This window comes from Ambystoma mexicanum, chromosome 2q, assembly GCF_040938575.1.
Source record: "Ambystoma mexicanum isolate Mex_15411 chromosome 2q, UKY_AmexF1_1, whole genome shotgun sequence".
Lineage (NCBI taxonomy): Eukaryota > Metazoa > Chordata > Amphibia > Caudata > Ambystomatidae > Ambystoma > Ambystoma mexicanum.
In genome coordinates this window covers 773,944,288-773,970,002 of record NC_090924.1, presented here as the reverse complement: position 1 = coordinate 773,970,002, position 25,715 = coordinate 773,944,288, and the positions used below count along the sequence as shown (strand labels likewise).

The window sequence follows — 25,715 nt, the reverse complement described above, 5'->3', positions numbered from 1 at the left end:
ACCCCTAACCCTACGACTGGCATCCGACTCTATGATGAGGTCCGGGGATGAGCCAAATCTCGCCTTGCTTTTCCAGGCTTCCATGTGGTGGTACCACCACTCCAGCTCCCTCCTTTTCTCCTGAGAAATGGGGACCCTCTGCTCGTAAGGAAGCCCCTGTTTTGAGGTGTTCTATCTTTAACCGCTGTAAGATCCGGTAATGCAAGGGGCCTGGAAATATTGCTTAAATCGAGCATAATAGACGTCCTTCTAGCCTAGATAGCCCCCTCAGTGATATCACCTCCTTCACCATCATTGACTTTATTTCCTTCTTGATGTAGTTTACATTCTCCAGGGGTAGTCTGAGGGTTCCCAATTCCATCGACTATGATGGGATGAACTCTGATTTCTCCTTGTTGATCAGAAAACCCAACTTCTGCAATAGTTTGGTTGTGATCTTCACCTGCTCTACAAGCATCTTTGTCCTGGCACGTTAAGCAGATGTTGTCCAGGTATATAATTAATCTGTTGCCCTGCTCTCTGAGGTGTCCTACCACCGGCTTCATTAGCTTAGTGAAGCACCAAGGAGCTGATGCCAGACCGAACGGGAGACTCACATACTCCCAACTGTGACCTCTCCAGAGAAACTGTAGTAGGTGACGATGGCTCTGGTGTATGGGCACCGTCGGATAAGCGTCCCTGAGATCTACTCGCACTAGCCACTCCCCATTCTGTAGTATGTCTCTCAGTAGATGGATTCCCTCCATCCTGAAGTCTGTTTATCAAACGCTTTCAGCGCCATGAGGTTGATCACTGGTCTGACTTTGCACCTGCCCATCACCAAGAACATGTTGCTTATAAAACCTCTTTGCACCTCCTAATGCTGATGTAATGGCTTTCTTTTGCCATCATTTCTTTATCCTTCTCTCTAGCAGAATCTCGTCTTCCCTGTTGATACAGATCGGTCTTGGTGGATATATCTAAATTTGATCATGTAAAAAGTCTAACTTGAAACCTTCTATCGTCTGCAATACCCAGGAGTCTTGAGGATATCTCTTATCTCTCTCCATCTCTGCATATACTGCGCTACTCTACCCCCCCTTCCCACCCCTCACTGGCGGAATGCTTATTTAATTTATTTTTAATTCTTGTACAGCGCTACACGCCCCGTAGACCTCAAAGCGCACAGAAAAACAAAGACGGACAAACAAAACGGGTGCGGGAGGCAAGGGGGGGGAAGATTAGCAATAGGGCAATTAATCCACCAAGTTAAAGAGGAGGGTCTTAATAGTCTTTTGAACTTTGCCAAGTAAGAGGGTAATCTCATAGCAGGTGGAATAGCATTCCATTCTTGAGGGACCCGCACTTCAAAACTTGTACCACCAACTTTAAAATTTTTTTTTTTTTGCCAAAAGCGTGGTTGAAGTACTGTGTTGGTGTCATTATAGCTCAGTACTCTGTGTGGGATATTGGGAGGAAATCCTTTTTACGAGGTACTGTGGGGCAGCAGAATTCTGGCATTTATAAGTCGGGGATAGGATCTTATGCCTGATTTTCTGTTTAACAGGAAGCCAATGTAACCTTTTCCTGAATTCAGATACATGGTCATTTTTAGCCCAACTGTGAATTGCCCTAACAGCTCTGTTTTGCATGGTTTGTAAGCGGGCAAGGTTGGATTGAGGGGTGCCAGTAAGCAAGCTGTTGTTCAGAGCAGTGGCCAGGAGGGATCTGTTATTTAATGTTATATAGGGTCTAGTCTGATGGATAAGCTTAGTAATATATCCGCAAGAGGAGCGAATACTTTTGATTTAAAAAAAAAAATAATTCTAGCCGCAAGCATCTTTTTACAATTACATAACACATCATTTAATATTCCACTATTACAACTTTAGATCACAAAGAAAAGAGAGATATCATTGTTAATAAAAATTAATTACGTTCTCATCTACGGTTAGTTAATTCTTTTGTTTAGCAGACCATTATTGCCCATGTCTGAGTTTTAATATACAGATTGAGTAGAGTGTGAGCAAGCAATATTCCATCCCTTAACTTCATGGGGAATTTATTTTTGACTCTTCTCCTCTCTTTCCGTGAGTAAGTTCAGGTCTCTGAGAATATTCACAACTTCTATCGTGAGCCTTGGCGCCTGTCCCGACTCTAGTCTTTCCCGGAAGGAGTGGGTTGTCAGCTACCAACTGCTATGCACAAATCTGATCAACCTCATGATTCTGATTGTTTCTGTTACTGCACAATCAGTATATGTTTTGGGCTCCTTGTGTGATATATTAAGGGCAGATGTTATCTGGATATTCAGTCTTGTGTCTTATATGTAGTATCTCTCTCGTTAGTATGATGGTTAAGACGGAATCTTAAAAAGTTAATTCTCCACTGGGGAATTTTCTCAAGTACATCCTACGCCAGCCTGTGGGTTTATCTTGCGAAGATAAAGGTTGATATAACTCTGAGCCCCTCACTGTGTCATAGTTTTGATCCAGTCACACTTTTTTTTTTTTTTAAAAGCTTCTTTGACCTTCAGAGAATTCTGTATCAGATCCATGACGTCTCGTTCACATTTCAGGAGGATTGAGGAGACTTGTAGCATGAGTTTGTTGAGAAATGGGTTGTCGCAGTTTGTTAGCATTTCGTGGATGTTCTCAAATAGGGAGTTTTTCTGCGGATCTACTTTCTGTCTGAAAAGGGACAACACTTTTCCACTCGATCTTGGAGTTTAATGACTCTAGACCCAACTCGTCGCGCAGTGCTGAGATGGGTAACAATTGGGGCAGATTGAGAACCCCTTTCCGTAGTTTACCCTCTAATCTATTCCAATTGATGCTCTCATTGGATTTATATCGATTCCATAGGTAATAGAAGTTATGATCTTTCCTGTGTAGAACTTCACCAATGTGTCAGGGAAAATTTGCAGTACGAGTTGAGGATTATTTTCATTTATGCTCCCAAATTCAGTAATTTGTGTTCCAGATCTTGCATCAAGAGCCCCATGGTGGGGAAAGCTTCATATTTTGAAACCCAAGTATATCATATCCATTACAACTGGAATTGGGTGCCAGTTTAGGTCCCAGTTGAAGCTCGCTCCCCGTTATCTTGGATTTTTGAATTTAACAATATTTGATTTAGTGGAGTTGATCTGCAGATCATTTTGTTTCACATACATTCCCCAGAGCTGCTAACGGGTGTTGTAGCCCTATTGGTGTGTGGTCCAGCAAGACAATATCGTCTACATAGGCGATCCATGATGGTCTTTGTTTTGTCACTTTCGACTTGCCAGACACCTACCATCCAAGGTTCTCGATAGATCTTCTAGGTGGAAATCAAAGAGACAGGATGCAAGTCTGCAACCTTGCTTGACTCCTCTTGCAGTTTTGATGTTTTCGCTCAATCTTCCCGCTTTATCGAGCCTGATTTGCAGTCTGGTGTGATAGTGGAGCTCAATCGTTAGGAGAGCACTGGTATACTCCAACCTTTTTAGCTTGTTCCACAATAGGTCTCGATTGACGTTGTTGAAAGCTTTGGAAAATTAATGCCGCATATGATGTGTTGCCTCCTTTTTTTTTTTTTAAACGACTTGCTGGTTATTAGACTCATTAGAGCACCATTTAGCGTCGTCGATGGACCACTGCGAAAACCATTTTGTTGTTTTAGCAGGATCCCCTTGTCTTCTGCCCAGAAGTTCTTTCAGCACACTTTTTCTATGAAGATATCTACATCCAATAGGGAGATCAGCGATGGTTCTTCGGATTTTCCTGATCTCCCTTCTTGTAAATGGGGAATTATTAATGATTTTCTCCAGGACTCTAGAATTTGTTTCGTTGTAATTACTCAGCAAAATAGAATTATGAGAACTTCTGACCATACTGAGATGTTGGACTTTAATATAGCATTGGTAAGCCCATTTGGGCCAGCAGCCTTGGATGCTGATAATTATTTAATCAATTCTATTATGGTATTTTTGTCAATGGTGAACTTCCAGTCTCCATTGTGTGAGATCTCTTCAACAGCTCTTTTAGATCTTTTAAAAATGTTGCTTAGGTAAGTCTGCTATATTTCTTCAGGGATCACATTGCTCTGAACGTGACTTTCTTCACTTGTCATTGAGTTGATGATGCACCAAAAATTCCTTGAGTTGGTATGATACTGCCTGTAGCATACATTCTCCATCGTTCTGTAGACACATTTGTTTGTTTGCCTTGGACCAGTTTTATATTCGTTTTTTCGATGGTAAAGGGCACAATCCTATTATGTACTGTTGAGGTGCATTTTTGTGAGTTCACACGTGGCTTTTCTCATTTCTTTTTTCCTTGCCCATGTTGCTTCATCAAAGCATGTTTGTGTGTTCTGCAGGCATTATTATTTCTTGATCTGTGGCATGAAAAAGTCTACAAAATTCAGAGGATTGCTTAGTTTGGTAATCTCCCCATCATTTACCATATCTAGGCAGTTTTCTAATTTCTTATTCAATGTGGACCCCCTTTCTTTTTTTTTTTTTTTTTATAAAGGTGGGCAATCTATTTTACCTGTTTACTTGGATCTGGTCAGAGTAATTATGTTTGGCTACTTCTATTTTGCAATCTATAGAGCCGATTAACCTGTGATCACTGTTTTTATTTTCCTTGAAATGTTTGCATTTGTCAAACAGATCTCTTGATAGGAATAGGTAGTCAATCACTATGTTAGATTCCCGCATTTCCACGTGGGATTTGCTGGGATGTCACCATTGATGCTGCCATTTGCCACAATGAGGTTCCAATCTGTTAGAAAGGTCAACCATTTCTTCCCATTTGCTGTTGGAGGCGCGAATACTTGACATGTGCTGATTCATAGATAACTCTGTGTCAAGCATGACTCCTACGTTGTCACTGACCTGCTGACAGGAATCTGGTTGCCCATGATGGAAAAGTGGGAATACCTAGGGTCGATTTTTCTTCAAACGAGGGCCTGAGGCAATGATCAGGTGTTTAGTTTTCTCGTTATTTAATGTCGAGAGTTACAATGTGAATTTCATTAAAGATGTTGTTCATGGTCTTAACGTCAGTGGCATAAGTACCGGACACCTCGTAGTACCTGGGTGTCATGCATAGCTGTAGAACTCCACACAAGGAGGCAATGGGAGAGGCTTCAGCTTTTGCAACTGCTACCCTTGAGGTTCTAAGGCCGAGGAATGATGAGATCCATAGGGCTGCTTTCTCTGAGCAATTGACAATGTTACTAAGTCTTTCTTGGAGAAGACTGTGATCAATCGGATCGAATGCTGCAGAGAGATCAAGCAACAATAATAGTGATCGGTGGCCTTTTTCTATAATGCTCGAGATGTTAGATTTAAGCTCGAGCAGTGCTGTCTCAGTCCCATGCTGTTCTCTGAAGCTGGACTGGTGAGTGCCCAAGATTTTGTTAGCCTCTACGAAGCTTTGCAATTGCAAGTATGGCACTCTTGTCAATGATTTTCGCTATTGGCTGGTAATTCTTTGCAACAGCTGGGTCCAGTGTATTCTTTTTCAAAAGAAGTGTTATCCAAGCGTCCTTAAGAGGTCTGCACCATGCCATCCCTAAAGGACATGTTAATCATTTTGGTAATCCAAGGGATAAGGACATAATGGACTCCTCCAGGATGTTAGTGGGGCGTTGGTCCCCTGCACAAGTGGTGGATTTGAGGTTCATAATATGAACTTCTTGTTCGAATCGAATTAGGGAATCAGTGGGGCAGGATTATTTTCCCTGGTGGTGTTAAAGGAAGTCTGTGCTTTGTTGGGAACTAAGCAAGCCAATTGGTTAGCAATATTCAGTTGGTGGCCAGCTGTTTTACTCAGGAATTCCTCTTGGATTGTTTGACACCAAACAGAGTCTTTAATAACGGGTGGAAATTATGAGGTATGGGTTTAAAATTCTTTAAGAATTTTGAACGGTTCATTAGATGAGGATTTAGCTTTATTAATAAGAGAGCTGTAATATTTTGCCTTGGCTTCAATGATTTTATTTTGTTCACGTGGGTGGCATTGTTGTATTTACAAGGTTAAGGGGGCAACAATGTGTATGCCACTCACGTTCAAGAGCTCTCCATTTTCTTTTGCCTCAATGATGGTCCTCATTACAATACCGGCAGTAGCTGTGCTGGTATAACGGACACAGCTTCTGCTGGTATCATTATTTTTGGCGCCCAGGAATGGGCAGTTAATGGGTCATTACGGCGGGTGGCAAGGCACCCGTGAGCAGACCTCGTAGTTTGCCGGTCTGGTAACTACAGTACCGGCAAACTTACCGGTACTGTAGTTACCGGACCGGCAATTTTGGAATGAGGCCCAGTGTCTCTAAACCAAGATTTCTTTATGGTTTTGTTTTTTCAGGGTGAAGCAAAACCTGTTAGACGCTAACAGGAGACCCACTGTCGCACTCCTATAGGGATGTAAAATCCCTTAATAATTCTTGGAACGGAGTTCTGAAACCAGAAATCCACATGTACTAACATCACAACAATTCAATGTGTTACATAGACGATCATTACATTTCCATCACAAATGTGTAATTAATTGTAAATATGTGATAGCATCTACTACCAAAGAACAGACACTTCACTGGTTTCGGTTTTAATTTTTTAGTATAGATAGCATAACAATAAATGGTAAATGAAGAAGAAAGTCAATTCTAATACACCATTGACATGACATGCTCCTGCCTCTTCCTCTTCCTCTGGATGGGAAGAAAGGTACTCTTGCTCCCTCCATTATGCTATGTTTCCAGAGGGCCTGTAAAATGAATATTGACTGACCGAGCGGCCCCTGCCTCTGTCAGCCCTATCGAAAACGTTTCTCCCTAAGATCTTTTTCAGGGAGGCCTGAAATGTGTCCATCGAAGCATGTGCTTGCATATGAAGCCATGTCCTTGATGAAAGTCTCGCCAAACAGCTTTCCCTTGGCTGCCGCCGCAGCCTCAGACTGGGCTAACTCCCCTTACTCAGATCCGCTTCTCTTCCCAGTGCCGGTTTCGATTAGTCATCGGGCTTGGCACGTCACGTGTCTACAGACAGTGTTTGAGCCCCTTCTGAGCTCTAAATTGTCCTGAATAAAGGAGAATTATTTGTCTTAACTGCAGCTGGTGTTACTGTTGTTCAGGGAATGGAATGTCGCTCATATCTCTGGCCTTGGCAGCGAGCACTGTTTCACGCGTTAGTTTTTCTGTGCAGCCTGAATTCAGCTTAGCTCTTCGGCGAGGGTCTGTGGCCTGCTGTGATTTTCCAAGCCATGTCATGGCTTCTGTTTGTTGTGCTATTCTATGTTCTGTTCTCCTTATGTTAGTCACACTGGACTGACGGGTCCCAAAGGTGCTCCTGCAGTTCCATGAGGTTAGTTGCATGTACGCATCTGCAAGCATTCATTCAGGATTTCTTGCTGTTTCTGCATTGCTGCATTTAAGCTAGTGACAAAATAATGAAGCAATTACTGTTTGTATATATCTGTCCTATAGAGCTGCGCATCCGTGTTCTTCGTGTAATAGAGTGTGTGTATGTTTTATTGTGCGGTTGGCAGTTGTGATTCATTTCTAACGCTGCTAAATCATGATGTCTCTAATGACCTCGTTGGCTTTGCTTCTCAGCGCTTTAGTCAATGCTGTCAATTCAAGTTTCTCTAGTTGACGCCTGAGGGTCTTCATCCACTCTGGGCAAGGTCTGTACTGGCCCTAGTCTGTGAGGTTGGCGGAGTGGATACCTTTTGGCGTACTTGTCAATGGTTGGAGCGCTGGGAATTGATACAAAATAGTATGGATGGTCACGATACCTCTGTTCTTCCGCATCATATACTTCATTGGTGGGGGAGCAGGGTGTGATTCCTCCCATTCCCCTCTTGAGTCTCCCCTCTGGTGGACTTGTCGACCACATGCTTATAAGACCTTGCTTTTGCTCTTGGCTGCCATATCTTTGTTATCCCTCCGAGATGTCCATAAAAGTTTGTTGTGATCGAGTGACCAGTGCATGTAACAGCATATTCCTTCGGGATTGCACCAAACCCACTTCTCTTCGTAGAACTTCGGATCATGGGGGTTGTCCAGCTTTAGTGTGTCCACCGGAAATAGTTCTGTCTAATCCTCCCTCTCAATTTGTCTCGTTCTGAAACCATCACACCTGCCTTTCCTCTTCGTTCAGCCAGTATTTTCAGTCCGTCTGACAGCCATGATGGTATCCATGACCATATGTACGCTAGCCAGCTCTCGTCTTTCCCTGTCCCTAGTGTTTTGTCTTGCATCTTCGCATGCATTTGTGCCAATTGTTCAACTGCGTCTGAGAGTGTTCCATTATCTTCATCGTTAGCTGGTATGAATGTACTCCCGATCTTGGCGCAAACTCCTCCTTCCATCGCTGTGAGAAGATCTAGAATGTATCTATTCTGGAGCGCCACCAATCTTATTGCTCCGAGTTCTTCCTTTATGGTGCTGAACCCATTCACTGTTGAGTTAATTGTTACCATCAGCTCCCAGCGAGTGATCTGTAACAATTTGACGTTTGTATATGTTTGTAGTCTTGGTATTATTGTTGTAAAGAACATTTGGTTTCTGCTAAATGGTCTGTGTTCTGGTGGTATTTCATCCAATGCTGCTTCAGACTTTGATGAGAAGTAATCCCCCCCCCTCTTCACTCTGCTTCTCCACCATCTCTGATTCCATCTCTGATTGTGCTGTTGGTGCTATCTTGATATGACCTTTTCCTTCTCCTATTATTGTCCATCTTTGGAAAGTAATTGCTTCACACCCTTCCTGGGTACCACCAACGATGGCATGTTGATTGTGCACCAAGGAGCATACTCCTCCCCATTCAGGTGGCAACTTCTCATAGGCCTTTGATCCACACGCCCAAAAACAATCCATCGGCACTGCTGTTCCCACTCAATGGCTGGAAGTTGTTCTACTGTCTTGCATCCGGTGTTCTCACCAACTTCTACATCGCCATTGTTCTGATAGCACATTGCTGGTGTCTTCAGGGGGATTACTGGCATTGACCCAGCTTCTTTCTCCACCCATGTCAGCCCTTCAGGCACTTGTCATTTTCTTCTTCCTGTATCTTGTTCACTGCTGACTGTGCTAAGGTCAGTGCTTTGCTTCCTACCACTCCATCTTCCCATCCGTCATTAATGTATACTCCGTAAATCGAGATCTGTGCTCTTACCCAGCATCCAGGCTCTCCACTTAGCTCCTTCACTCTTGTCCAGAGACATGGTAGTTCCTTCAGTGTTATAGTTTTTGTTTCTCCCTTCTCTGGTCCGTCAGTTATGTACTGCAATACTTCATCTAGCTGCCAATAGGTATTCATCGTGTCTAGCGCCTTTATGTAGTTATCTTCATAAGGGATAGTCTTCTTGGACATCCACCTGAATGTTACCGTCTTCCCTTGAAATCTTCCTTGCGTCTGCACCATGGCGTGGTACATCAGGCATTCTCTTGCTGAGGGTGTTTCTGTTGTATTGAACGTTCGAGAAGCACTCATGGTGTAGGGGATTAAAGAGCAGACGTACCAGCTCTCACTGTTGGTTTCCCTACCTACTTTGACATGTGTTAGTACCACATTTTATTTGTAACCTGTGACATGTCTGGGAGATACATGTTGACTCGCTTTGTGTCTGTGTCAACACTGTGCTTACCTCTCCTTACCTTATCAGCAGTCTTTTCGTCCGCCTAACATGGTCGTCCTTCCTGCTAGGGTTGGGGTAATGTTAGTAGGGGACATATCGGTAATACTCATGGCAGTATAAAGTGACCAGAACACGATGGCCAGTACACCACTAGGAATCGGTTAACACACCATGTTGATAATATTTTTTTATTCTCTTGGACATAACCACCTGAAAATTGCGAAGAAAATCAGGTTTGCTGCTACTGGATACTCTGCTTCTACAATATGGTTAAGAGGTCTTGGATCCTGGATAAAATGCTATGACACCCTGTTGGCCTTGCGCACAGGGTATACTGCTGTGTTGCATGGAGATTCTGATGGTACTAGTATGCCTCCCTCAATGAGGGTGCTGATTGTTTCATAGATGCCCTCCTCTACCTCCTTAGTTAGGGGATACTGTTTTACTCTTGGTAAAATCGCTTCTGGTTTCATTTTAATCTTCACTCCCCACCCCCCCCTATGCTCTTTGTGCACCCCACGTAATAAGGACTTGTGGTCCATAAGCTGCCTGGTACCTTGGCCATGTCCTCCTGCCAGAAGGAGGGCGCCGCCTCCATCTCCATTCTCTATGGTACCTCTCTGCAGTGAATTTGCAATCAAAATTTTACTCATTTCAAACACCATCTCCACTTCCAGTCTCTTCTCTGAATCACTTCTCACCTGTCACTGTTGTGAGCCTGCACCCCTTTGCAACTGCAATTATTGCTCTCCATGCCCTTCCTGTGTCATCCACTGCATGTACTGCAATCCAATCCTCTCGTGCCAACACTGCCTCAATCTCAATGGACACTACCGTTCCTTCTTGCTCATCCAGTGGTGTCTCTGGCCTGAACAGGTATTTGCTTTGGTACTCACCACACCTTCCCTGCAATGCCTGGTATCCAAGCAATGGCAATGTCTGTCCCATATTGGAACATCTTGGGGTCTATTGGCACCCCCCTCTGTACTGTGCACCCACAATATGCCTGAACGATCTGTTTTACATTCATCATGTGTATGCCTGGTGTTGAGCATATTATGCCTTTGTCTGTGAATGAGATGGTCCTGTTTAGTCTGCTCATGATGTCTCGTCTCAATATGTTTACAGGTGTCTGCCGAGAGTAAAGCAAAGGTAGTGATAAGTCATGATCTCCTATACATAAGGAGATGTTATCAGTGAAAGGAACCACCTCTCGAGCCCCAGAGAATCCTTGAGTGTTCATGGCATTGTCTGACAACTAAATGTTCCTTCCCTTATGTAAAACCTAGTTGCCGCAGTGTCAACAAGAAAGGAAAACGTTTTGTCACCTATCTCCACCCCTATGCGTGGTTCCTCTGCAGGGTTGGGTGTGATTGACAGGATGGGACACATCAAGTTCGTCTGTGGGCTGTCCTATTGGGGATAAAGAGAAGTTAGTTTCCTGTTAAAGGGTTGTTCACCATGGTAACCCCTCCCACTTGTCGTACTGGTGTCACTATTGTGTCCATGTGCTCTTGTGTATCGTCATCCTGTAGTTGTGATAGCTGCTGGGTGCTTCCCTTGATCTGTGGTGACTGTAAATAACGTGGTAGTGGTGTTGCAATTTGTGGTGCCTGTCTGTACCTGCGGTTGTGCCTGTGCTTGTGCTCTTGGTTGGGATTGTGGCATTTTCTAATATGTACCTTGCATCTGTCCTTGTGGTTGTTGATCTGGCATATAATAATTTTCTTGGCCCCCCCCTGATAGCCTGCAGGCTTTGATCTCTCCAATTCTGTTGTGTCCCTCTGAATTGGCCTGCTCTTGAAACATGTCCTAACTGTCCACATGTCCAGCACTGTGGTTGCTCCCTCCTGTGTCCTGGCAAACCCCCTGACATATCCCCTGGGTCATGTTGCATCTGTTGTCCATAGCACCAAAATCCCCCTTGATTGTGTTGCATCTGTGGCCTGAAGCCACGGCCCCTGGGTAGACCTCCCCTTCCCCGAAACCCATGGGCAGTGCGAACTGTGGTGGCTGTTGTACTGCTGCTGTCCCTGCACTAGTGGGGTGGGGGTGGTTATAACCGACTCTTCCATCGCGTACTTTAATAGATTCTTCTGCACTAACTTGGCCTCATCTGCTTTCCTGTCTTCTGCCTTTTTGTTTTAACCTTCTCCTACTATAATCTGCAATAGTGTGCTATTGTAAGTTGTATTTCTGGCCATCCCTTCGCTTCCATCCCTACCAATTTCTTCAAACTCTTCTGTACTGGGTCCAGTAATCCTTGTACTAAAATGTTGAAAAATATTGCTATAGTTTTGTCCCAAGGCTCTTGAATCTCCTAAATATACTTCACAGGATCTTCGTCATCCTTCATTTTGCGTGACGGAATTGCCCCAATGTTATGTTATGTCACTTGTATAGACCTGTCTGGGTACTGTGTGTGTAATGCTTGCCATACTGCTGCCCTGCATGTCGGAAAGGGTGCCCTCTTGTGTTCTGTGTCGTCACCCCTGGGAACCCCACCCTCTTCCATAAGTCACCAGCTGCGTCTCCTAGTATGGAGACTAAGAGCCCCTTTATGTCACCCACTGCCAGTCTATGACCCGCCGTCATCTTCTCCATCTCATAAATCCATTTCTCCGCTCATGCACTTAAGGATGGTAACCTACATTTCACATTCTCCTTGTACGTGTGCTTCCATGGCACATACTGAGGTCTTGACCTCCCTCTTTCTAGTAAGGGCATTTGTGAATAAACCACCCTCTCCTCTGGTGTAATTGGGTACAGTCTAACTTGTCGAGGCCCTCTCTCGTCATCAATGTCCATGCATACATCTGTTGGTTCTAATGTGGGTACCCTTTTGATGTCATCATATGCCCTAGACAGTCTTCCCTGTGAGCATGCCAGTACGGTCTCCCTCTTCCTTTGTCTTGGGAGATCCCCCGAGTCTGTTAACAGATGTGTTGTGTGGGTGGGGCACGTCCTCCCTTTGCTGTGCTTGTTCCCTGAGCTGACCCCTCCTTCTCTCTCTCTCTCTCTGTCAACCCTTGCTTCTCATGATGTCCATTCACCTGTCCCTGTGGGCTGTGGCTCCCCATGGTCCTCCCGCTCGTCCCCACTACGCTTGACATTGTCAGATTCAATGTCCATGTTGCTACAAAAGTCGTCGGCAAAACTTAATCTCCTTGATGTCGAGTCTGCGCTATATTTTGTGCTAAGGTCAATATCCACTAAATTATACCTGCTGACTCCTGTCCAGCCCCCTAGGCTTGTTCCATCTCCCTCTGTCACACTTCTGCCTCATGAACACATGCGGTCCGGCTCGTGCCGCCTGTTTTCCTCGCCTCTTTCCCTGCACCCATCCAGTGCTGTCTGCGCCTGTGCTGCCCCTCTTACTCTCTCCTCCTCCCTGCGCACTTGCTCTCTTGCCTCTCCAATTGCAACTTCCTCTGTTCCCTCTCTGGTAACTTGCGTTTTTCCTGCTCTGCTATCTCCCTTCGCCTCTCTGCCTTCTCTAGTTCTCTCTCCTTCTGCTTCATCTCCCTTTCTGCTCTCTTCCTCTCCTTGAGATTCCTTTCTTCTCGCTTCCTTTTCCAAATGGCCTCACTCATCTTCCCTTCTCCGTTCCCTCTCCTCTCACTCCAGCTTCTCCTCTCTTCTCTGTTCCCGGTCCTCATGCTTTAGTCTCACCTCCCGGTCCTTTTCTCTTCTCTCTTCCTCTACCATCAGTTCTGCCCACTCAGTAGTCCTGCTGTCCCTCTCAAGTTTCTGAATGGCCTCCGTCGCCCCTTCTGCCTCCGCATCCATCTTTCCCTTAAACTTTAGAAGCACCTGCGCTGCTATCTGTTCGCTTGTACTTAAGTTCCCAAACTCCTCCTTTGCTCGCCCCTTTGCTACTTGGTGACTGTCCCGTACCCTTCTGCTTGTCCTCGTTAGTGCATGTTGGTGGCTTGTATGTCGGATTTCAATATCCCTCTGCTGCTCTTAGTTCTCTCATAGGATACGTTCCCTGCTCATCGCCTGTGTCATCAGATACTATGCTTGGAGGAGCAGGGGGAGGTGCAGACGGGTGCGTTCCTTCTTTCACCTCATGCTGGCTTAGCATCCACTGGCGCTTTGCCGTTTCCCCCTACCCCTCCTGAAACATGCACCCCAACTCAAATTTGGGCATGCTTTTAGTCAATTTCTTCCCCTTGTAAGTACCCTGTGTGTGTGTCAATAGCGATTGCTGCACGTCCTCGTAGAAACTGCCATGGTGGCCATGGCTTTGTTAATTTACCTTCGGTAAGATTGGACCATTCTATACTATACTTGCACAGCTTTTCTCTGTAAGGGGGTAACGTTTTACACAAGTTTTGAAGGGGGAGGGGTGATTGCCCCGCTAATGCCCTGATAGATTGTAATACCGTTTACCTGACCTCAAGTTGAGGGTTTCGATAATCCACGGTTCAGGAATAAGGGTTAGAAACACAATAAGAACACCTTTCAATTATTACAAGCCTCTCCGGCTCTGCACCTTATCAGGCGTGCTCCGCGCACCGTCCGCCTTTACAATCGCTGCCTCCTCAGGCACACATCCACAATCCTGCGCATACGCCTTCCGTGCCCCGCCACTGGTTCACCTCGTCTACCAATACCAACTTCGCAATACTAGCTCCTCTTGGTAAACTCTTCAGTCCTATGCACCAACCTAAGGGTGACATACTAAGTTCACTATACAGGTGGATGGACGATTGTGCCCTCGCAACAATAACCCGTTACTCCAACCCCACACAAATCCTATAGCTGTCTTTTCCATTCTCCAAGTGGAGTATACCACTATTCTCTTGTGATCGAACTGGACCCGTTGTGTCGCCTAATGTGTGAAACGCCTTTTTCCAGGAGACTTAACCTGTCGACTCACCTTCCACGATCTAGGATAGCTCCAGCTAGCCCTCACGGGAATACCATAATCTATGTCCCGAGCTAAAACACCCAACCCACAGGAATACTTTGTTACTAAACTCTTGTCATTCTAATCCTCTCAGTGGCTTAGTCCTACTGCTCATCAGAACCTTTTACCTGGAAGACTGAATGTGCCCTAAACAGAGAAAAAGGACGTGTACCTCAGTTCCCCGTCACAATCGTACTAGACCATATCTTGGCAATACTAAACCATGCTCTGTCAATGCTGAACAATACTAAATGATACCCCACAATGCTCAATACCCTCCCTCACACCCACAATTGCTGTTAGTCTGGGCCAATACTTACTTTCCGTGTTATGGTGGCACTGCTCAGGTGCCAGCTCCCAGTCAAGGTGCTTGCCTCCCTGTCCTGGTCTAATTGAACAACGCGCCGATCTTAGGTGGGATGTTTTCCAAAATGGCTCCAGACCCTTTAAACGGGTCACATGTTTTCTCAAAATATGCGAGGGTTGCACAGCCTCTCAGGTTCGGCGGCAAAGGAGTCGGTTTAGTGCCTGGCTGGCGCACCCAGCCATCCTCTGCTACCAGCTTGCTGGGTCAAACTCCCAGGCAGGTTCGAGGGCTACTAGGAGTTCCCGACCCGGAACTCACGGAAGGCCCAACACCTTTCCCTTCCCAAAAGGAACGCAGGCCCAGACAGACAGCAAGTTCAACAATGGGGGTCAGAACAAGGAAAGCAGGACAATCCTGGAGCATCTCGTCGTACCCTGGCTCGCAGGCCAGTTTTGTTACTTTCTGCCGTCAGAATGACGCTACAACCTGGGCCCCTCTCCAGAAAACCTATTGTCATCTAAACCAACACTGGAATTCAAGATGTTGTATTCTTTGTACAATTGTGTGAGGCAATGTACACTTCAGTGTATGGTTTTCTGGCTTCTGCCATCTAAATGGGTATTTAAAAGATGCTCTTGATTATGATGGCTGCACTTTATTTTATCGCCAGGTAGTTACCCCTTTTTAACCCACTACAATTTCTGAGAATGTAAATTCAAAACCAAAACTAGCTGAACTAGTCAAACCGTAACAGAGATGGCAGTGCTTCAAACAACTATCATTAGCTCCTTGGTGTTCTGTTGGACCACTGCCAGATGTCACTGGGGAACAAATGAACAACCAAGCTCTTAGTTATTCATTGTTGCTTATATCTTTTCGAGCATTTTTTAATTGGATTCCAGGGCTTTCAAGTACCTTAAACCACATACAGGCCACCTCTCTCGTAAGCTTTCGGGTGATTAATCATTAGAACTGTAGATGAACACAAACAATATAACCTGTAATGAATGAATGAATGAATGAATCAGTAGGAATAGTGGACTTTATCAAACTGAAGCAAGCTTAGGATTGGTGCTCTGCATAGCTCCCGCAGGCCACCCAAAATCAGCCGAAACAAAATAACCTTCTAAAGGCATCGGGCCCGCTCAGCGTCTTCACTTCGATCTCTTCTTTAGTGATCAACACCTCATTTATGGATACTTGAGGTCTTTCTGTGCCAATCTCCAGCTTTGTTATCTCATTTGTAAATTCTTTTTCAACCATACAGTATTTTGTCAAATTACTGGCCACGTTTGGATAGTGTCCTGTGCAAGGTTGATACAAGTTAATGTTGTTGCCTTTGAATGATGCTCGATGGTGTGCCCAGCCTTATTCATAATGAGCTCTTGGTAAAAGAAATGTATTCCTGTGAGGGCATTTATTTTTTTTAAAATCTTTTTTTTTGATCCCTGAAATCTTGAATGGACACTGTTCTTTCCAGTTGTGTATCTTGCGTATTGTCTGTTAATGCAACAGCTTTAAACATGGCTTGTATATATGAATCCAACTCTGTGTTGTCAATTTCTGAATAGATGCCTCACATTCTAATCTAACACAATGAGTGGTTTTCTAAATCATCAATTCTTCTCAGCCATATTGTAAGCACACGTTTATACAAGTCAACTACAGCTTTATCTAGCTATTTTACTTTCCATTATCTCTTTCAATTCCTGCAACATTTTGAATACATTGCTACTGGTTCCTCTGGGGCCAGTTACCCAGATATGGAAGGGCTGTGATCTTAGAAGGGGGTGAATGATTTGTCATGACCCAGCATATTCAGTAGGATCAAGTAAGAAGCCAGAGCAAAATCTTTGGCAATGGAGGGTTTGTTGTGGGCAGGACTCTGTTCTAAACCAGCAGAAACGCTGGAGGACTTCTTAGAATTTCAATTATTATAGGTAAATAGATAACGGGTGTGTACCTGACTTCAGGGAGGTCTCTTCCTTAATATGAGAGGTGTTGTTTCATGCCAGTTAATACTGGTTGTAGTGTTAGGCAAGGTGCAGGGGAGTGGGAGGAGAGCTTACAGTAATCCTGTAATAATGACAGTCACCCAGGAGTGCCCCATCGTGGACAAGGGTGAGAGGGACTGAGATCAAAAAATGTCCAACTCGCTGCCCGTCCCTGTTCTCGGCTCACCGTGCCTGGTAGAATTCATGACGTTACCATGGGAGGACCACACGCTGCAGAGGAGAACTAGGACTTGAAGCCATGAGTAGGGAGTAATACACTTGTTATCCAGGCAACGGCTAGTTTTTCTCCATTCAGCGTGCAAAGGTCTCACTGGCCAACTTTGTCTAAGCAAAGCCCAGATTACCGCATAGGATTAACTATCAACATCAGAACTGAGAGTGTGAGGCGCTTGGGCCAATGGTGGCAGGAGACTGTATGGAAGGGTTTGCGTTGCATGCGCCACATTGGGGACTTGGTTAGACACGCTGTTAGTGTGATGTTGCGAGTTAGCATGTATCTAGTGTAGTTAATGAGCATGAAATGAGTTTTACTATTTTGTGTATAGTTGATACAGTTGACATTTGCATGCTCGTAGCAACATAATGACATTGAGTCGCGTGGGGTGCAGGGTGCAACATAGCGCCGAAAGATGGGAAGCAAGGAGCTTCATATGCGCACGCGAGAAAGGAGATTTGTAGATGGAGAAGCCGCTGTGAGGGGACACGTTCGTCTTGAACATACATGCATAGAGACAGAGGTTTTCAGGGAAATGTGTTTGGAACAGTTGGGGAACAAGAGGTACATGGTGAATACATGTATACCGTGGGTCCCTCATAATTTGGGTTTGTGTAGGCTGCAGAAACCTGGGGTAGAAAGAGAAACTCTTTGCGGCCTGGGAAGCTGGTTGATCGAGTACAAGGGATGGGGGAAGGCAGCTAACTGCATTGGGCAACTGCGATTACATCAAATGGTCGGTTGCGGCCAGGCCAGTATATTGGAGTGTTTTATTTTTTTCCCAGGGTCTGGCCATCTGGTAGGGTCGACTTGGGCCCAGGTAATCAACCCGGATCAAGGGGTGCTTTAGGGCAGAATTGACAACTGGTTTATGGGTTTCAATCGTATTCTCAGGAATGACCAGCATGTGGCCAGAGACCATGCATGCTGAAATGGTAGTCCTTATAGATTAGCTTGAAATGAGATACCAGGGACGCCAGCAAGTCTGGGTGGATAAGCTGCCTATCATCGGTTCATAGGGAACTTCGCTCCCTCCTCCTATTGTTGAAGTATCCTTGTAAAGCCATCTGCATCACGACCAGATAAAACTTGTGATAAATTAGGTTTGTTGTGTGTGATTATGTAACCATATGATGTCACAACTGACTATGGAAAGATCCCAAAAAGGGGTGGTCTTGAGTTCATGCAAATGTGTGTTGAAAAGGGTTGTTAGGCGTAGCTTGATCCCACAAAACACTAAGTTTTTGAGTGTGTTAAATGTTGCAAAATGTACATAATGTGTAACCTTTGTGTGGTTCGCAGGGAATCTGGTTAGTCAGTCTCTAAAGAGTCGTCTAGCCCCTCCTGGCTGTTTGTACAGTAAACTTGCTTTACGGACAAATTTGCACTTACTTTAAGAGGTGGCCCTATTCGGTTTTGGGTAAGGAGATCGGAGGTGTGTCCCCAGCCCCCGCACCCCTCTGCCCCCACATCTTCTTCCCTCACTTCTCGGATGTGGGCATCCTTCCTTCTTTGTGCCAATCCCTGGCCACTGAAGCATCAAGGTGAGGGATGCCAACCCCTTTTCAATATTTTAAATAAAAGTGTAAAAGTGGGGTTAGAAAACTTCAATAATATCATATTAATATATGATGTCATTTATAACGCGCCTGTACACAAATATTTCTAGGCACAAGACAAGAGGGGGGTGGGACAGAAGCAGGACAAAACAACAAACTTGCTAGCCCTTGTGCCATTCAGATCGCGTAAGTGCGGGGAGAGGTGAGGGGACGGGAGGGGAGGGAAGAAGGGCCAAGTGGGGGTGGGGGAAGGGAGAAGTGCAGGGAAGGGAGAAGTGCAGGTAACTCAGTAAGTGCTGCCGGAGGGTGGCTCATAAGTGCAGAGAGAACAGGGACTGTTGGGGTGCAGATACATACCCTTAAGTGCTGGGGGAGCCCGGAGGCAGTGCGAGGGAACTGGACATGTAGGAACCTGGGCCAGAGTGGCAGTGGGTGGCCAGGAGACCAGTATGCTGAGCGATCGGGGACATCGGAGAGTGAGAGCAAAAGCAAAGAGGAAGGTCTTGAGTTGCGTCTGGAACAGGAGGTGGTTCGGAGTCAGGGAGGCTGTTCCAGAGGGTGGCCTCAGCCGAGAAAAGCGATCTACCCCCCCCCCCCCCCCCCAACTCTCTGCTTGGAGAAGCGATTGCCCCTCAGAGTTGGAAGAGGATGAGCGGAGGGCTTGAGATGGAAGGTGATTAGGAAGAGAACGGTTTAGGTAGCGCAGTCCCAGCCACCAGAAAGCCTTGAGGACGATGCAAAAGGTCTAGAACTTGATCCTTGCAGCCACAGTGAGCCAATGGAGAGATTTCAGAGCTGAAGAGATGCGATCCCTGGGCTTCAGGCCAAGGACTAGTCTTGCAGTCCTGTTCTGGATAAGGTGAAGAGTAGAGACAGGCGGATTAAGGAAGAGGCTGTTACAGTAGTCCAGCCTACAGAGGACCCGGGCTCTAGAGATGTCAGAGGTTTGAGGAGAGAAGGAGAGGGTGGCGTTGAAGATGACACCAAGATTTATAGCATCAGGAAGAGAGGGGGGGAGGAGAGGAAGAGAGGGGTGGGGGGACCCAATGAGGAGGATCTCAATTTTACTGGCATTCAGGCAAACATCATTGGCGGCACACCATTCCTGAATTGCTGCCAGCTTGGTATGAGAGGAGCAGCAGAGGTAGCTGAGGGGACCTTAAAGGAGAGCTTGGTGTCATCCTCATAACACTGAAAGATACAGCAGAAAGTAGCAATGCGGTGGGCAAGAGGTGCCAGATGGTGGTTGAAAAGCCAGGGAGAGAGGTTAGACCACTTGGGAACACCACAAGTAGAGAGGGAGAGGAAAGACCCAAGTTGGACCTGGGAGGGTCGGTCAGCGAGAAAGGTCAACCAGGCCGGGGCCTGACCAGTGATACCCAGGTTGTCGCAGAGGGAATTGTGCAGGATGGCGCAGTTGACCTTGACGAAAGCAGAGGATAGATCATGATAGATCTTGAGATATGTAGAGAGTGAGCACGATAAGAGATTTTATGCACATCCACAATCAAGATTTAGATTGGATAATGGCTGGGTACGCCCGAGCCCTGTTTTCCCAACTATGCACTGACACACTAAAAGTCGCTTTTTTTTTTTACAGCTATGTGGACCCATTCCTCAGACACACAATGTAAAATCTGTGGTGATTTTGAGGAAACAAAGCATTTTTTACTTTGTGTCCTGGGTACCTGGACCTCAGGAAATGCTTTCTTGTTCCTCCTTTTCAGGCTAAAAGGTATAAGGCAAACAGATGCAGCTGTAGCATTCTGTAAAGGCACTGTTGATATGAATGCTATCTATTTTATTGCAACATTTACTCATATATGTTTCTATCGACAAGCTTTCTATCGACAAGCTTTTTAAAAATGGTAACTTCCATACTACTATTATATCCCATTACCCCCCCCCCCCCCTACATATGAAATGACTGCCAAGTTCAGAAAATGACCATGTGGTTCCTGTATTTGCACTTGCCTCCGTGTTGCCTGATTTGAATTTGCTGTGCAGCCTGCATATTTCACCAGGTAGAAAGATTTTCTGCTCCGCCAACAGTTTATTCTATAACACGGGCTAAAATGTTGTAAGTTAAGGATTTTGTCAGGTTAAAATTGGATTGGGGTTAATATGTGACCTGGGATACATGGTATAATCGTATTCTTTGGATACTTCTACCTCTAAATGTTAATCGATCATTTGTACTTTGTGACACAATGTTGCAGACTCAAGTTAGAATAATCTATTTAGGTAAGGAATCTTCCAGATTGTGCAGGTAATGTTGCTATAGAGTGAAAAGTTAATAAAGTTACTTTGATCATTCTGAGGTATTTTGGAGCATAAAGTGTGGAAGTCAATTAAAGAAATGTCTCCCACTTACCTGGGATACCATCATTTTTGTAGTCTTTTATTAGTGTTGCCACAAGGCCCAAAACATGGCGCAATGGGGGGGTGTGGGGGGGGTAGGCATTTCCTTTCTGCATCGAGAAATATGGCATTTCAAACTCTGAATGTATGGGTAACGTAATGTTCACTTCTCAACATAGACAGTTACGTGTTTCGCTCTGGCTCTCGTGCCCAACAGTCATACGAGCAGCATTTCAGGATTTTTATTTCCAAGATAGTCATCACGTGCATGGCACTGTGGTGCATCAGAGCATATGCAACCCTATTAAAAACAGCTATTACAATAAAACTTCATAAAAAAACGGATAAACAGACTAATCTATTCAGTCCAATTTTAAAATGAAGACTGTATTCCGTAACCATGCTTTCAGCAATGTATGGTTTCTTAAGAGGTCAGCAGTTTGGTGAAGAGCGGGAAAACTATCTCCCGAGTGTGAAATTTGGGAACCTCAAACAGGTAAATATCCTGACTCCAATGACCCCAGATTCCACCAGAAATGACCAGTGTACTAGCCCAATAGTTTGGCATCCAACTATGAACATATTTGGGTCAGACATGGTACCTTAGATAAGATCCTGCAATCCAGCAGAAACCAGTGTGATTACTTCAGGAAAGGGAAAATTGTATTGACTGCTTTGCCCTAATAACACCTGCCTATATCCTGAAGGATCCCCTAAAGGGGAAGCATGGGTGACTCGGGCAAAGACCTAACAAAAACAGAATTCCCACAATCAATAAGAGATGAAGCCAAAGCTGGAACTAGAAGACCAACGTGCAGCAGAAACATTTTTTACTAGTTTATCAAAGACCGAAAGTAGCAGCCTTCACTAAAGCAAGTGAATGTGGAGAGAAGGAAGGAAGGAAGGAAGGAGAAGTATCTAAAGTATGTTCTAAACATTTAGCCAACAGTGGAAAACTAGAATGAGCAGCAGGGATAGAGGAATACGAAGGTGCAGCAGGGATAGAGGAATACGAAGGTGAACACAATTTCTATTCACTTTTGGAAGTTGGTGAGAATCCACGTGAGGTTTGATCTCCTGAAGTGTGTCCCGAGGACACTGGATATTGCTTTCAGATGCTACTTGCAGGGAGCTCTGGGTATAATCCTTGTATTGGTTTCTGGCTGGGGTGTGTGAGAAACCCGAGGGTGTTCTTCCAAGCAGACCTAGGGAAACCTTTATAGAGGTGGCATGGGGAAGGGCTGAAATTCTCAGACCCCAACCCTAGGAGCAGGGTTGTTCTTAGGGAAATACCCCAGGTGAGAAGCGATATGGCACCAGAGAGGAGGATGAAATCCCCAAGATCTTTATAGGTTATAAATCTGCCTCGCTTCCTCCCATTAAAACTCTCCTGCCCAGATCCAACAACCCCTCCGAACATAACCATTCCTCTAAGGTCCTAAACCCGGTTGCACCCAAAAATTGTACATCCCAGAATCCCTGTTTCCTATCTGAATACTCCCAACAATTCTTCTCCATGTCCCTGTGATTACACCCAAGTCTATATTTTTATTTTTACTAAAACAATAATTGGTCATTCATTACAATATGCGTATATTTTCACAAACCACTACCGTTCCCACAATTCCCCACTGTTGATTTCAAGACAATAATCCCGGTTCATCCTGTGTATTTCACAAACCCTACCAAACTCATCCTAAGTTTACCAACCCTCCCAGTACGAGGGTTGTAATTCCTTCACCTTTTTCCCCTTCCGAACCTGTAGGATATTCAAAACCACTAGCCCCCCTGCCCCCGACACAACTTGTGCACATCACAGACAATGGACTAACACCCAAGCCATTCACCTGACATGTCCCAATGTAAGGGTCAGGCAATTGACAGGAATCGCACACACCTGACAGCCCTTTCTCTTTCCCACAGGGTAAAATATAGAGCGCGAGAGCACAAGATGAGCAAGGCAGAGAGCTAACAGCACGGCAGTTCAAGAGAAGGATAAAGACGCAAACTGAGGGGGTGACAAGGAGAGAAGCAACCTTACCCTTTCCTACCAAGGCCCATGAAACCTCTGCAGTAGGAACCGTAAGACTGTGGACAATAGCTCAAGTGTGTTGCAGTAGATGTCCATTGTACACTGAGCGTACTTGCACTGATAAGTGGGACCGAGGGAGGTGCCTGCTACCGTGGTATCAGCCTTGACCTAAACCATTCTGAAAAGCCTAGCGGTTCATCACAGCCGGTGAGTCGAGGGGAGAACCGACAAGAAAACCAAACTATTTAACGAAGGCAGCAAAGTAGTAACTTGAGGGAAGTACAAAGAACTGTTAGAATAAAGGGGAGACCAGCACAGCTGCAAAGGGATCCAGCACCACGTTGATGTTTACTTGAGACCCTGGTCAATCCTGTGTGTGTTGAATACCAGAAGGTCCCCGGAAGGCCGTAAAGGAACGGTCAAAGTGGTCATACAGGGGTCTTGCAAAATCCCCTGTACAGTCGATTGAACGACAGGTGATTGATCAAGTTGGCAACAGTGCACCTGGCAGAAGGATGCTGACAAAAAAGGGCAAAGCCTGAAGTCCCTATGAACAGTGTGTGGACCGAAGTCAACCCAGCCGAGGGATGTCCACTGTGAACTCTTTAGCAAAAGTTGGCGAGAGTGAACCGGGCAGAGGGATGCTAACAAAAAGGGGTGAGGCTTAAAGCCCCTATGAACAGTGTGTTGATGAGAGTGAACCCGGCCGAAGGATGTCCACCCTGAATTGCTTGAAAAGACATTAAGATTTGTGAAAGTAAGAAAAGCTGTAGTGAACTGAAAGGGGCCTGAACGAGGGAGCCAGGGGTGGAAAGTAATCACCCAGAACTCATCGAGAAAGGTGCTGTTTATTTGGTTTGTGAGGGGGTCAGTGCCCGGAAGAGGGGGACCCTGGGGTGAAGCCATCACCCAAAGTATACGTAGAACAGAACTTTGTTCATTTGTTTTGTTGAATATCAGGTCCTTGAAAGCAAAAGACTTTTGCAGGAAAAGAGATTTAACCATCAAATAACCTGATACGGAGCTGTTGGCTCGTCCTCCGTGTGTGCTGTGCTCAGGGGATCCACCTTGTCCCGTGCACTAATCGTGGGCAAGGGAGACCCGACTACTGTATCCTGACACATTATTTGTGAACACGTCTTTCTTATGAATTCTATCCCACACTCTTTGGCGTAAGGATTGGCAATAGGTTTTTCTTGGTATAGGCCCCTTTATTTGACACAACGCCACTAGGACTGCCTTTTTTTTTTTCTCATTTGATTGTCGAACCTTGCTCCCATCGTAGATTTAGGTTTAAATTGGGCATTTATCTCACCCACTTTTGCAGTTTAATAAAAACCCTTGAACTGTGATCACTGTCTTTAATGTTGCCACCATTGAGTTCCTTACAGGTGCCCGATGCACCATGTCCTAAAGCAGTTTCATGTAAAGTTTGAATAATATGGGTGACCAAACTGATCCTTGGGTCACCCCAAAAATCATTCATGGGTGGCGCCGTCTGTGAATCGCTGGCCAGGAAGAAACAGACCCAATCACCCTCTGAAGCCCTTCTGATGTAAAAGCGTATTAGGGTGCAGCCCCTGTGGTCTGTGTCAAATGTTGCCAACGGAGCCACTGGCACCAGCTAACTGGTATACCCATTGTCTCGGGAGCATAGCTAAGGGGCAACACGCTCGTCTTGGAAGCAAGACCATGCAGAGCAACACAGGTTTGATCCCCGGGTTCGCTCTTAGAAATCTCCTTGGTATTGAGTGCATTATAAATAACCAATTAGAATTCAGCACGCAATGGACATCATCCAGAGCTTGCAGTTTGATCTTGCTGCAGCTGTGTTGAAATCCCGACTGGAAAGAGGCCAGCTGATGCAGTTCCACTACCCAAGCATTCAACTGATTTGGAAACAACTTGTTCCAAAAACATTCCCAAAAAGGGAAGAGAAATAATTTATATGGGGTTGCTAATTCTGGTAATAATACAAGAGCTAATTTCGGTAATAATACAAGATTGCCTGCATTTACAGGACAATGTAGAGGTTGAATTATAACACGTTCTCTCTGTTTTAAAAATAAAAATGATGTTTTGTGTGTTTTACAGGGTGAAAAGTACTGCAGCCATGCCTGAAATAAACACTGATAACCTTGATGAGCAGCAGGTGCAGCTTCTGGCAGAAATGTGCATTCTTATTGATGCAGATGATAAGAAGATTGGTGCCGATACCAAGAAGAACTGTCACCTGAACGAAAACATTAACAACGGTGCATAATTTATCATTGTTTTAAATGTGTTTTGCCAGTCTTTGTACTGTAGGCTAGATCATACCTGCATTTTCAATTAATACAAAACTTTACAATTGTCTTACATTTTCTTCCATAGATTATCACAGTAGAATATTCTTTTGTTTTTGTTTAAACACACCAGATTATTACATTTTTCAATTTTTATTTGTATTTATAAAGCTCTTACACCCAAGGTCGAGCAAGACTGTTGAAGACATTTGAATAGAAGACTAAGCAAGTGGAGCTTAATGAAAAGGAGAAGGGTGGGGTAATCCCATAAGAAGTTGGGAGCAGTAAAACTGGCGAGAGAATGAGTGCAGACACAGGGATCTTGGCAGCAGGAATAGAAACCGGTCTGATTTCATGGATATGGAAACGTTGGTAGCAACAGCTTTTGAGAGATTTAGAAATATGAGAAGAAAAGG

General features: G+C 45.0%; 1 protein-coding gene across 1 annotated transcript in view; it reads left to right on the top strand.

Moving 5' to 3' along the window:
* Window positions 1-25,715, top strand: part of LOC138569748 (isopentenyl-diphosphate Delta-isomerase 1-like) — a 234,289-nt gene that overhangs the window by 5,390 nt on the left and 203,184 nt on the right. The window contains exon 2 of the mRNA XM_069648007.1: window positions 25,109-25,269. Within this exon, the coding sequence (XP_069504108.1) occupies window positions 25,109-25,269 (161 nt within the window). The remainder of the gene's footprint in view (window positions 1-25,108; window positions 25,270-25,715) is intronic.